This window comes from Acomys russatus, chromosome 11 (genome assembly GCF_903995435.1).
Source record: "Acomys russatus chromosome 11, mAcoRus1.1, whole genome shotgun sequence".
Classification (NCBI taxonomy): Eukaryota; Metazoa; Chordata; class Mammalia; order Rodentia; family Muridae; genus Acomys; species Acomys russatus.
In genome coordinates, this window is record NC_067147.1 from 57,419,083 (window position 1) to 57,431,418 (window position 12,336).

General features: G+C 54.4%; 1 protein-coding gene across 1 annotated transcript in view; it reads left to right on the forward strand.

Moving 5' to 3' along the window:
* Mdga1 (MAM domain containing glycosylphosphatidylinositol anchor 1) overlaps positions 1–11,622 on the forward strand; it is a 56,589-nt gene extending 44,967 nt beyond the window's left edge. Inside the window, 10 exon segments of the mRNA XM_051153394.1 lie at positions 669–965; positions 1,448–1,735; positions 2,886–3,037; positions 3,861–4,038; positions 4,210–4,233; positions 5,155–5,307; positions 5,632–5,766; positions 9,932–10,062; positions 10,299–10,407; positions 10,970–11,622. Coding sequence (XP_051009351.1) covers positions 669–965; positions 1,448–1,735; positions 2,886–3,037; positions 3,861–4,038; positions 4,210–4,233; positions 5,155–5,307; positions 5,632–5,766; positions 9,932–10,062; positions 10,299–10,407; positions 10,970–11,061 — 1,559 coding nt within the window. The 3' untranslated portion in view covers positions 11,062–11,622.
* The last annotated feature ends 714 nt before the right edge of the window (positions 11,623–12,336 follow it).

Sequence of the window (12,336 nt, forward strand, 5' to 3'; positions counted from 1 at the left end):
GCGACTGGGCTCCTCAAGTCCTCAGGACTCTAGGTGTCACCTGTTTGCTGTCACCTCCTCCGGGATGGCAGGTCCAACCTGCAACCATTGATCAGCACTCTGACCTGCAGGAAGATCTTTATTTAACGTCTCATTGGTCAGCATTTATTCGGAGGCATGCTGGGAAATGTAGTTTTTATTCTTGAGAGGCACAAGCCCTGCTGAAACCAGGTGTTCTTTATATTACTTTGGAAGAGGTGCTACAGAATGTTGGGACATAGACTAACATGCAAGAAAAGTTGAAGGGGTGCTGGAGAGCTGGTTCAGTGGATAAGGGCACTTGCTGCTCTTGTAGAGGACCGGAGTTTGGTTCCCAGCATACAAAGCTCCTGATGCCCTGTAACTTCACTTCCGGGGGATCCCGCGCCCTCTTCTGGCTTCCTTAGGCCGTGCATGCATGTGTGGATACACATTCATATACACAAAAATAAATCTCTAAAGAAAGCTGAAGGGCCAGGAGAAGAGGGGCGGGGGAAGGAGAGGTTAAAAGAGTCTGAATCAGGAGGATAAGTTCAAAGCCAGCCTGGGTGAACTACAGGAGACCCTAACTGGAGAAAAGGAAAAGGGCAGAGGCCCAGGTCAGAGGTCAGGGGTCCCTAACTCTGTCCACCGTCTCCACCTTCCTTCAGTGCCGCCCTCCATCAGTGTGCCCAAGGGCCGCGCGGTGGTGACCGTGCGCGAGGGCTCTCCTGCTGAGCTCCAGTGTGAAGTGCGGGGCAAGCCCCGGCCACCGGTGCTGTGGTCTCGTGTGGACAAGGAAGCCACCCTGCTGCCCTCGGGGCTGGCCCTGGAAGAGACTCCGGATGGGAAGCTACGGCTGGAGCGCGTGAGCCGCGACATGAGCGGCACCTACCGCTGCCAGACGGCTCGCTACAATGGTTTCAACGTCCGACCCCGGGAGGCTCAGGTGCAGCTGACGGTGCACTGTGAGTCCTCTCCCCAGAAACCCAGCCCAGGCCATCACGCCCCCCCCGTCCCCCCCCCCCCCCCTTCCCCCCCCCGCTTGCACACCTAAAATATTCTTGACGATCCCTCCACCAAGGTACAGGGAAGTTAAGTAATTTGCCTCAGTTTGAACAGCGAGACTGGGATTTGGACAAGGTCTAGCTAGAGACAGTGTTCCAAGCTCGGAGACTGTGCCATTAGGTTTTGGTCGAGTGACCCACTGAGGCACGACGAGAGGCCCAGTATAGGTAGCATGCCTTGAGAGACTGACCCGCAGTCTGAGCGTGGCTGTTGCATGAACGAGAAAGGAGGAGGGACTGACCCGCAATTTGAGCGTGTCTGTGGTATGAACGGGATGCAAGTGTGTGTTGGGCCTGAGATCCTCCCAGGCCAAGGTCACGGGAATGGGGGACAAATGAGCCTCCTCCTCCGCGGTCCTACTGACGGCAGCCCTGGTCCCCAGTCCCGCCAGAGGTGGAACCCAGTTTTCTGGACGTGCGCCAGGCGCTGGGCCGGCCTGTGCTCCTGCGCTGCTCGCTCCTGCGCGGCAGCCCCCAGCGCATCGCCTCGGCGGTGTGGCGCTTCAAAGGACAGCTGCTGCCCCCGCCGCCTGTTGTCTCCGCCGCTGCCGCCGAGGCCCCCGATCACGCGGACCTGCGTCTGGACGCCCTGACTCGGGACAGCAGCGGTAGCTACGAGTGCAGCGTTTCCAACGATGTGGGCTCAGCCACTTGCCTCTTCCAGGTCTCCGGTGAGCGTCAGTTCGGCCCCACCCTCGTCTGCCCCTCCCCCACCTGGGACCAGGCTCAGTCCCTCACCCCCGCGACTCTGCCACACCTGTTTGGGCTGCTCTGGCTGCTCTTTCGAACTGGCTTCTGCAGTCTTAGGCATTCGGTCCTTCCAAGACCTGCCCATACCCAGTGGGTGGCCCCGTGGATCCAATCTTTGTCCTCCTTTTTGTAGTTTTTTCGAGATAAGTTTTCTCTATGTAGCCTTGGCTGTCCTGGACTTGGCTTTGTAGACCAGGCTGGCCTCGACTTTGCCCTCCCCCTCAAGAGCACACTCCTGCACATCTGTTCCTGGCTTTCTCCTGGCCAGTTACTGTTCGGTGCCTTTCTTTGGTGCCTCAGACACCCCTCTCCACCACACTTTTGCATCGGACCTCTCCCCATGAGACAACAGGGCAGCAGACAGGCCAGGATGGGGAGCAGTAAGGCGTCATAGCAGGGGTAGCTGAGAAGGCCAAGGGCAACAGACAGGCTGCCTGGGTCGCCAGTGGCCTCATTTCTCCTTTTTGAGAGAGCCTGCCAGATCTGGTGGCAGTAAGCCTGGCAGGGGCCATGTTTCCCTATTGCCTGGCACCCCAAGCTTTCTCAATAGCCCCCCAAGGCACTAGGTACCCCCTTCAACTCCTGCACCATTTGATCCCCTTAACAGCAGGAGAGAGAGGGCTGCAGGTCACTGGCCATCTCCCCACCCACTCAGCTTTGCCAGCCAGAGGCCCCTGTGACATTTCCCACCTCCTTCCCTTTCCCCCTGTTCTCCCGTTTTCCCTGTCCCCTCACTTTTTGTCCTCTACCCATCATTTCTCCTCTCTTTCCTCTCTATACACCTGACCCTATCTTTATTATCTGTTTCTTCTTTGACCTCCCCTCTCTATTCTCACCAACATCCCCTCTCTCGGAACTTACAATCTACCCCATCATCTCTACCCCCACCAACCCCACCACCCCACGTCCCCTACATCCTCCCTAAATGCCAACACTCCTTACGACATCCCTTTCTCTTTGTTGCGCCCCCCCCCACCCCGCCTCTGTCCCTCTTTTCCATGGCTCCTCCCTCTGTGTGTCTCTCCCACTCCCACCCTCCACGGCCCCGTGCCCCCCTCCCTGCCCTCTCAGCCAAAGCCTACAGCCCGGAGTTTTACTTCGACACCCCCAACCCCACCCGCAGCCACAAGCTGTCCAAGAACTACTCGTATGTGCTACAGTGGACGCAGAGGGAGCCGGACGCTGTGGACCCTGTGCTCAACTACAGACTCAGCATCCGCCAGGTGGTCCAGGGGCATGGGGAATGAGCAATAGGGGGCACGGTATGGTGGCGGGTCCCAGAAATAGGGACAGGGGAGGAGTTCCCAGACACAGCCCATCTTGTCTGGACAACTTTTCTGAGGTGGAGGCAAAGTCCAGATTTTGTGGCCAGAGCTGGGAGCCTCTGAGGCACCTTTGTCCTCCATACTGTCTAGGAACCAAACACAAGGCAGTCGGGTCAGGGCAAGGTCAGTATGGCTCAGAGAGCAAGAATCTGCTCTGGGGTTCGAGGCCAAGCACAGGGGCTCTGTGACACAAAGCCTGAGCCCTGAGCCACTCTCGTGCCTGCCCGGTCCAGTCCGTGAGGTCCTGCTCTGCCCAAAAGGCAATAGTGGGAGGGGAAGACTGTGGCCCTTTGGGACACTGCCTAGGGGGCAGAGCCAGCTGCTAGAGAGTTTGGGTAAGTTTACAGCTCTTTTGAACTTTGTTTTGATTATCCGTATAGCGGAAAAATGAGGCTATGTCACTATTTCATCTCAGGAGATTGTTGTTTTGAGTGTTAGGTGAATTGGTGATGCCTAAGCACTTTGAGGTGCTCAGGACACACTGATTTCCCCATGCCTGTTCCTATAGTATATATTATATATCATTGTTAGCATAGTGACGGTCTTGGGAGGGGGGCCCCTGGAACCCAAAATTGTGTCATCTCAAAGATGGGGAAACCGAATGCTTCATGCCCCCAGACCTTTGCTCTTTCTGCTCCCCTGAAGCATTCCAGGGCCAGGGCTCCCTCTCCCTAGGAAGTTATGGCCTTTTGGGCATCTGGGAACTCCCCTGTACCCACAGTTGAACCAGCACAATGCCTTGGTCAAGGCCATCCCTGTTCGGCGTGTGGAGAAGGGGCAGCTGCTGGAGTACATCCTGAGTGACCTCCGTGTGCCCCACAGCTACGAGGTCCGCCTCACACCCTACACCACCTTTGGGGCCGGTGACATGGCTTCCCGGATCATCCACTACACAGAGCGTAGGTGATGGTGGTGGCTCTGGCGGTGGTGGGAGGGACGGGCCCATCCCATAAACCCTACAGCAGCCCTTGAACTTGGAGCACCCTTTCCCCTTGTTCTCCCCGGTTTGGGCACGCTTTGCACACCCATACAACCCAGTTTTGACTTGGTTTCCTTGCTTGCCTTTCCAGCTATCAACTCGCCCAACCTGTCAGGTGAGACCCCCAGTCCTTAACTTCCCTTACCCTTTAGGGACACAGTGTCTCCTGGTGGGACATAGGGAGAAAAATGACTTCTTCCTGTGTTCCCATGGAGATGGGCCAGCAACAGAGGCGAGCTGGAGAAGCTTACGACTATCGTTTACCCTGTGGCTTAAAGACTGCACACTGGTGGAGGACACTGCCTGCCACTGCCCGCCAAAGTAGCGGAAAAGTCGGGCTGTCCTAATTTCATCCGTTTCTGCAATGAAATCCCCTAAACAAAAAGCGACTTGGGGAAGAAAGGGAGGAGGGACAGATGCTAACCTGCGGTGCTGGGCTCCTTAAAGGGACCTCTGTATGGAGCTCAAGGGGTGTCTGAATCCAAGGAGGCACGCCACTGTTTCTGACAGAATTCTGGCATGTTCTTTAATAGTGGATATAGAGAGCAAACTGCACTGTGCCGTCTGCAGATACCCAGTGCTTCCCCGTCGCCTGCCTCACAGTTGTGGCAGATATCTGCAAGTGTCATTTTCATTCATTAGTATTTCAGAACCACAGTAGTTATTAGGCCTAATGCTAGATGTTGTGACTTAATTATATAATAAAGAAGCCCCTGTTATTATATAACAGATTACAAGAATGTTTTGACAACTGTATTCAATATAATTGATTTCCTTTGAAGTCCCTGTGCATTTTATTGTATGTGTCTAGAATCATTATTCTGGAAGGAAGTCTTAAACCAAAAGGCTGTGGCACCAAGTCCTGTTCTGGAGTAACTTTGTCCTCCCTCCCTCCCCCCGCCCCCAGACCCCACTGCCTGTTTTCTCTGGCCCCAAAGCCCAGGACCCATTGTTTAGTTAAGGGGGGGTTGTTGAGGATAAATAAGAGGGGCTAAAGCTGAACCTCTTCATCTCCCCCACCCCGTGCTCCACGCAGACAACACCTGTCATTTTGAGGACGAGAAGATCTGCGGTTATACCCAGGATCTCACGGACAACTTTGACTGGACACGGCAGAATGCTCTTACCCAGAACCCCAAGCGGTCCCCCAATACCGGTCCCCCTACTGACATCAGTGGCACCCCTGAAGGTGAGGATGCCTTACAGGCTGTTGTTAGGAATAGAGAATGGCCTGTGGGAGGAGTCTAGACCTAGGGACCCCCCCAATCTGAAAGAGGAGGGAGACAGAGACAGTCCTCAGGGAGCCCCAGTCTGAGGGAGACAGAACTCTGTTCCAGCTGAAGATCAGAAAGGAAGAAACCATAGAGCTAGACACTTCTGAACGCAGCAGGGCCCTGCAAAGCTCGGTGAGGAGCCTCAGGGAGGACGGGCTTGTGCTAGGTCTGAAAACCCCGAGCATGGAGGCTGAGTGGCTGAGGAGAGGCTCCTAGTACACCCACCTCCCCACCTGCAGGTTATTACATGTTCATTGAGACATCCAGACCCCGGGAGCTGGGGGACCGTGCAAGGCTCGTGAGTCCTGTGTACAACGCTAGCGCCAAGTTCTACTGCGTCTCTTTTTTCTACCACATGTACGGGAAGCACATCGGTGAGTTGGGGACCATGAAAGACTATGTGAGCTGTTTGCCTGGGGAGGATGAAGGGAGCCACAGGAGGCTCTGGACTTCCCAAAGAGGCCTAATCTTCTCAAATTGGCTAACCTGGGAGTGGGGGTGGGTGGGGAGCTGTGGGTAAGCGGTGCTGAGGACGGAGAACGTAACTTAGCTGTCTTGGTTGCGTATAGACTGCGTGTCAGGCACTAGGGTCCATAGGATTCAGAGAGGTTAATACGCGTTTCCCTCAAGACCATGTAGCACAGCAGCATCCCAGGTCTGATTTCCCTGAATCCTAAACACAGCATGGGAAGGGTGTGTCTCCCTGAGCCCATGAGAGGAAGTGCAGTTTCCTAAGTGTGAGAGTGAAATAAGGACCTCCGGATGGGGAGACAGGACGGGTAGAGCATCACTTTCACCAGAGATCGCTGGTATAGCTACGGCTTCCCATCCACGACTTCTGACATGGGCCAGGTATCAGTCGCTTCGATGCAGGAGATAGGCAAGTCCTCGCCCTATGACAGATCTGACAGTTAATAGGAGTTAGTGACCACCACCGTGGTAGTGGAAGCACAGCAGATGACAAGAAGACAGAGCCATGTGAAGGCTGGTCTGGGGAGACTGCTGAGGACACGGACAATGTTTAATGTGTTGTTTATGCTGGGTATAAGCCGTGCGTGCCTTTGATCTCAGCACTCAGGAGGTAGAGATAGGGGTCAGTTTGAGGGCAGCCTGGTCTACACAGCCAGTTCCAAGCTAGGACTGCATAGTGAGATATCATGGTTTTGTTTTGTTTTGTTTTGTTTTGTTTTTAACCTACAGGAGAGCTAATGTGTTTTACAGGGAGTGAAAGTTATAAAAGATTGTGCGCAGTAAATATCTCCCACTCCTCCCGGTCCCTCCACTTCTGCAGAAGGCAATGCACGATGCCTCTCTCTCCTCACCATTTTATACTCTGTTTTTATACTCACCTTTTCCCTCTGGACCATCCATCATCTTGGCAATTCTTCCTTATCAGTCCACTGAAGCTTCTTTGTTGTCCTTGCATGCCCCATCCCCCCTGCACACCCTGGACAAGTTTCCACAGCAAGGGAGGAGGGTCATGCTGAATGGATGAGCCAGGATGGGGTCGGGTGGGACACTCTGCCCACAACCATCCATGCAGACCAGCACTGTGGCTGCGAAAGTTTCCCCTGGGTTGAGAGAGGTTGGTGACCTGACTGTCTGCCCTTGTTTCCAGTTTGTTTCAGAGCAGTCAATCCACTCTGCCTCTCCCAGTCTTAGTGTTGAGTCACCTCAGTCCCAGGCAAACATGGCGATGCTGGGTCTCTGTCAGCTTAGAGTGGTGTTCTGGGCATCCATCTAGGTATCAGGAGGAACACAGAGGGTATGAGAGCCTGGGGCATTCGGGAGACAGACAGCCAGAGGGGACCATCTCTGTGACACACAGACCTTGCTCTGGAGCAAACACTGGGCAGTAAGCCTTTCTGGAGGGAGTTTTGAAGCCACCTGACGGGGCTCATCATCAGCCCTGTAGGGTGGAAGTGGGCTATTCCAGAGGTGAAAGACATCTTGCCCCTGGAAAGAACTACCCATCTGTGGTGAAACTCCATCCCAGATCCTGCTACTCCTCTGGACCACCTGACCCTTCCTGTCACCATCTTCCGGTCTCCCATGCCAGACACAGCTCTACCCCGTCTCTGGCCTCGGTGGCTGCCACCCGATGCCGGCACCCTGATCCCTTGCTTGAATACTCCAGACACATTCCCTGTCTCCCAGGGCTTTGCTCAGAATGGCCCCTGGCCTGGAACGTTAGTCCCTCCTTCACTCAGGGGCCCTGGCTCACTTCACTACCCCACCGAGGCAGCGGTCCTTTCTTTCTTTCTTTCTTTTTTTTTTTTTTAATATATGTGTTTGGGAAGGCGTGTGTGTGTGTGTGTGTGTGTGTGTGTGTGTGTGTACAAGTCTATGTGAGTTCACCCGCCTGTAAGTGGAGTTCAGAAATCAACCTCAGACATTGTCCCTTTATCAAGCCCCACTTTATTTACATTTTGTTTTGTTTTGAGGGAGGGTCTTTCTATACAGCCCTGATTAGCCTAGGGCTCACTGTACAGGCCAGGCTGGGCTCAGATTCACAGAGACCCCACCTGCTTTTGCCCTCTGTGTGCTAGGATTAAAGGTGGGCATGACCACACCTGGCCAACCTTAATTTTTGAGAAAGGATCTCTCCTTGAACCTACAGATCACTGATTTCACTCCAGAGATGGCTTAACAGTTAAGAAAAATATTTGCTCTTCTTGAAGTGGATCTGGGTTCAATTCCTCCCACCCACATGACATCTCAAAATGGTCTGTGACTCCTAATTTGGGGCATCTGATGCCCTTTTCTGACCTCTGTTGGAACCAGGCACACATGTGGTACACATATATACACGCAGGCCGACACTCATATACACAAAATAAAAATGAATAAATCTTTTTTGTTTGTTTAGTTTTGAGACAGGGTTTTGGCCCAAGATAAACTCAAAATTGTTTTGAGGTGAGGGGCTTGTAAGGACCCTGAAAAGCATTGGGTGGCCACTTCCTGTTCTGCTGGGACGAGTAGCTGTCCTCTTAGGGGCCCACCCCTGACTGTTGAGGCCATGCCGGCCTTGAGCCTTTAGCATGTTCCCCAGGCTGGGCTCTGCTGTGTAACCCCGCCTCCCACTGTGCCTGGCAGCTTTGGGCACCAGCTGTCCCTAAACTTTGTGTCTCGTCAATTCTCCTTGGTCGCAGCCAACTCCTTTCATCCAAGGCAGGTAACATTTGGTGACCCTCCCCTGAGTGGGAGGGAGGGTTGTCTGTCTATCTGGCATTGCAGATGGTGCAGCTTTGTCTGTGGGCAATGCCATGGAAATGCCAGCCACCGGGGGCCTCTGAAGATGGATTTCTCTTTCCTGCAGAGCCAGGTCTCTTGTGCCACGGGAGTGGTCAAGATGGGTTGAAAGAGACAGCCGGGGGACACTGACAGAGCCTTTCACTAAAGCGGCAACCCACTCCTCTCCCAGTGCCCCTCCTAGCATTCCAGACCGGCCAGGCTGCAGCAGATGGGTTCAGTGCCCCTAAACTAGTGCGCCTCCCCCCCCCCAATCTTATCCTGGTTATTTCACCATAGCCAAGCAGCCCCTGACTTTACGTCTTCAAACAAGCTCATTCTGTGTTTCAGTTTGGGTTTTCGTTGGTTTTGTTTTAGCTTTGTCTTAGCATCTGTACTAGAGAAAGCGTGGCTCTGAAGGCCAGCTCTACCCAACGCATAAGACACACAGATAAGGAGCTGGGGAGCTGGCTCGGCAGGCAAATCGTTCGCCGCTCAAGTATGGGGACCTGAGTTCAGATCCTCTGCACCCACATAAAAGCTGAGCGGCAGTGCACATCTGTAACCTGATGGGCGTAAGAAGGTGGGGACCAAATCCCAGGGGCTTGCTGGCAAGCCAGCTGCCAATCAGTAACGTGCGCGTGCGCACACACACACACACCATGGCACATGTAGCCACTGCATGTGCATACCTTTCTCCTCAAATAAATAAATAAAAAGTAAAAATAAAAGCAGTGCCTCGGAGGTTGAGAGCACTTGCAGAGCGTTGAGTCTTGTTGCCAGCACCATGTCAGGCAGTTTGTAATGACGTCACTCCAGTTGCTGTGGATCTAATGATCTCCTTTGGCTTCCTTAGACGTGTGTGTGTGTGTGTGTGTGTGTGTGTGTATGTACACACACAAGTTTTAAAAATCTATTATCTTTTTTAAAACTATGCAAATCCATGTTGTTGTTGTTGTTGTTGTTGTTGTTTTTAAAAAGGTAAGTCCCTTTCTGCAGCCCAGTAACCATGAGCCTGTGCTCTGCCAATTGGTCTGAGCGGAGGTGAAGGTGCTTGTTCTACAATGGTTTCATTTCTGGATGGGAACGGTGGCGTGTGCTTGTGCCAGGCCCCACTCATTGGCTTACATGGAAAAGAAAGGGAAAAAGGAAGGAAGACTGCAAGCTGGTCTGGGGACAGGACCAGGTCGCATCCAGCAGGGTAGTGCTGTGGGCCGTGCTGAGGGAGGGAGAAGCCCGCTTGGGAAAGACAGGAAGGCAGGGGTGTCATCACCAAGCTCACCAAGCTCCCCCTTCTCCCTGCCACAGGCTCCCTCAACCTTCTGGTGCGGTCCAGGAACAAAGGCGCTCTGGACACACATGCCTGGTCTCTCAGTGGTAACAAGGGCAATGTGTGGCAGCAGGCCCATGTGCCCATCAACCCCAGTGGGCCCTTCCAGGTGAGTCACCCGGCTTGAGGGCTGTTTCTAAGGCAGGTGGCTGCCCTAGCCAGAAGATCTTAGGAAGGTTCCATGCAGGTTCCTGGTGGTAGGGTGGGGGTGGGGCGGGTGTCAAGACAGGGGACAGGGAGTGGGGGGGCATGCTTCCCGGTAGCCCAAGGTGAAGGGGTGAGGAGGCTGTGGTACCAGGCCCAACTTCCCCCAACCCCTCCCCCTGCTCTCTGACCCCACCCCAGATTATTTTTGAGGGGGTTCGAGGCTCGGGCTACCTGGGGGATATTGCCATAGATGATGTCACACTGAAGAAGGGAGAGTGTCCCCGGAGGCAGATGGATCCCAACAAAGGTATGCATTGGAAGGGGGTTGGAGGATGGGGGAAGAGTGGGGGAGGGGCTGGGAGGGAGTGGCTTAGGATGCCTGTGTGTCTTACTGTGAGGGACTGCCCACCCAGAGTCAGGCTGCCAGGAAAGAAGCCACTGACCGTGCCTCCCCTTAGTTCACTGAGGTGTCTATAGCAGGTACCACTGTGGCCTAGGTGTTCCCAGTACCAATAGATCCAGTTGACTGAGCAGTGACTGTGCGCCCAGGTGCCAGACAGAAACCTGCATAGCAGGCTTGGCTTAATGCTCCCGGCAGCTCCCTGGGATATCAAATACTATTAGACCCATTTTGTAGATCAGGAAACCGTGGCCCACTGGAAACAAGTCCTCTGTTCTGTATCCCCGGAAGCATGAACTGCACCACGCTGAGTTAACAACCCTCATGGGTGTGTCTGTGTGGACTGGGTGAACTCCCACCTCCAAGAATCAGAGTCACGGGTCCTCTCACGGCCTCATGTCTGTCTCTCCCTTTCTGTGATGGAGCTAACCAGACCCCTGGCCTGTATCTTCTCTATCTTATGTCTCAGTGGTGGTGATGCCAGGCAGCGGAGCCCCCCGCCTGTCCAGCCCGCAGCTTTGGGGATCCATGGCCATCTTCCTCTTGGCGTTGCAGAGATGATGAGAGCTGTGCGGCCCCCACCCCACCCTGCCCCCCGGCACACCAAAGTGTCCACATCGTACCAAAGACTGACCCCTGCCAGCCGGGGTGCCCAGGGGCGGGGCCGGCCTGCCAGGAAGGAGGCCTTCATTGGCTGCAAGGATGAACGGAGAACACGGACGGAGGCCAGGCCAGGCTCTGATGGTTGTTCAACACACGCATACACTCACACACTCCACACTCACACACACAGATATATTAAAGCACAAGTTTCTATCCGACCCTGCCGGCACCTTCTTTACTGTGGAGACAGGGGACTTACCTGAATGGCGTCCACCACCACCAGGGACCTCGGTGTGACACAGGCCTCATTTTGGCTGCACTGCACTGTTTTTGACCTTACCCTGTCCCCCCTGACTCAAGGCCGGACTCCAGCCCAGAGGCTTGCCATCGGGGAGCCAGGTGTGGGCAGGCACTTCAGACTTGGGCCTCCTGGATAGAGGCCACAGGGTTCAGAGGCAAGCCAGGGGGGACTCGGTGACCTCTCTGAGTGTCCCTTGTTCAGAGACTGACAAGGAAGGGGCACCCACGCTGCAAGTAACTGTCCTCAGAGTGGAAACTGGATGGTGGAGGCACAGGCCAATTCAGATCCCCTAACCTGTCCCTGGGATGTCATATTTCCCTCTCCCCCATGGTGCCACTTGGAAGGGCCCCAGAACAGGCTTGGGGTGTGTGCAATGTGAGGCCTGCTCCCCACACCCTGTGCCACTCCAATCAGCAGCCTGATGCCACTCCAGATAGTTCCAGCTAGGGACTTCGGGAGAAGCTGCTGTGTGGGGGAGTGGTACCCATACCATTTTCCCAGGTGAGCATCGGCTTTGAGAGGAGCAGAGTCCTGCTTCTGTGATTCCGTGTCCCCACAGAGGACAATGAACCCATGAGTGGAACAGATCCCAAGTTTCTTAGGTATTTAGTCAGACAAGGAGCTCTGGAAGAGGGGGCTGGGGAGGGTAGGACACTGTCTAGTCAGCGCTGTGGAGCAGGGGGCTGATGGATGGGTTGGCTGCATCTCCTTGTTCCCTAGGAGCTGGGGAGGGATTTTTGTCCTTAGAGCTTGAAATTGATGGAATAGGATCTAGAACTTTCCTTTTTGGTCCCCTTGACCCCCTACTTAGCTTCCATGGGAGAGCAGAATCCTAGCCCCTTCTGGGATGAGTCTACGTCCACATGGTATGTCTGTGTGTCCGTGTGTGCATCTGCGTGTGTGAGCATGTGTGTGCCCATCTGTGTCTGCGT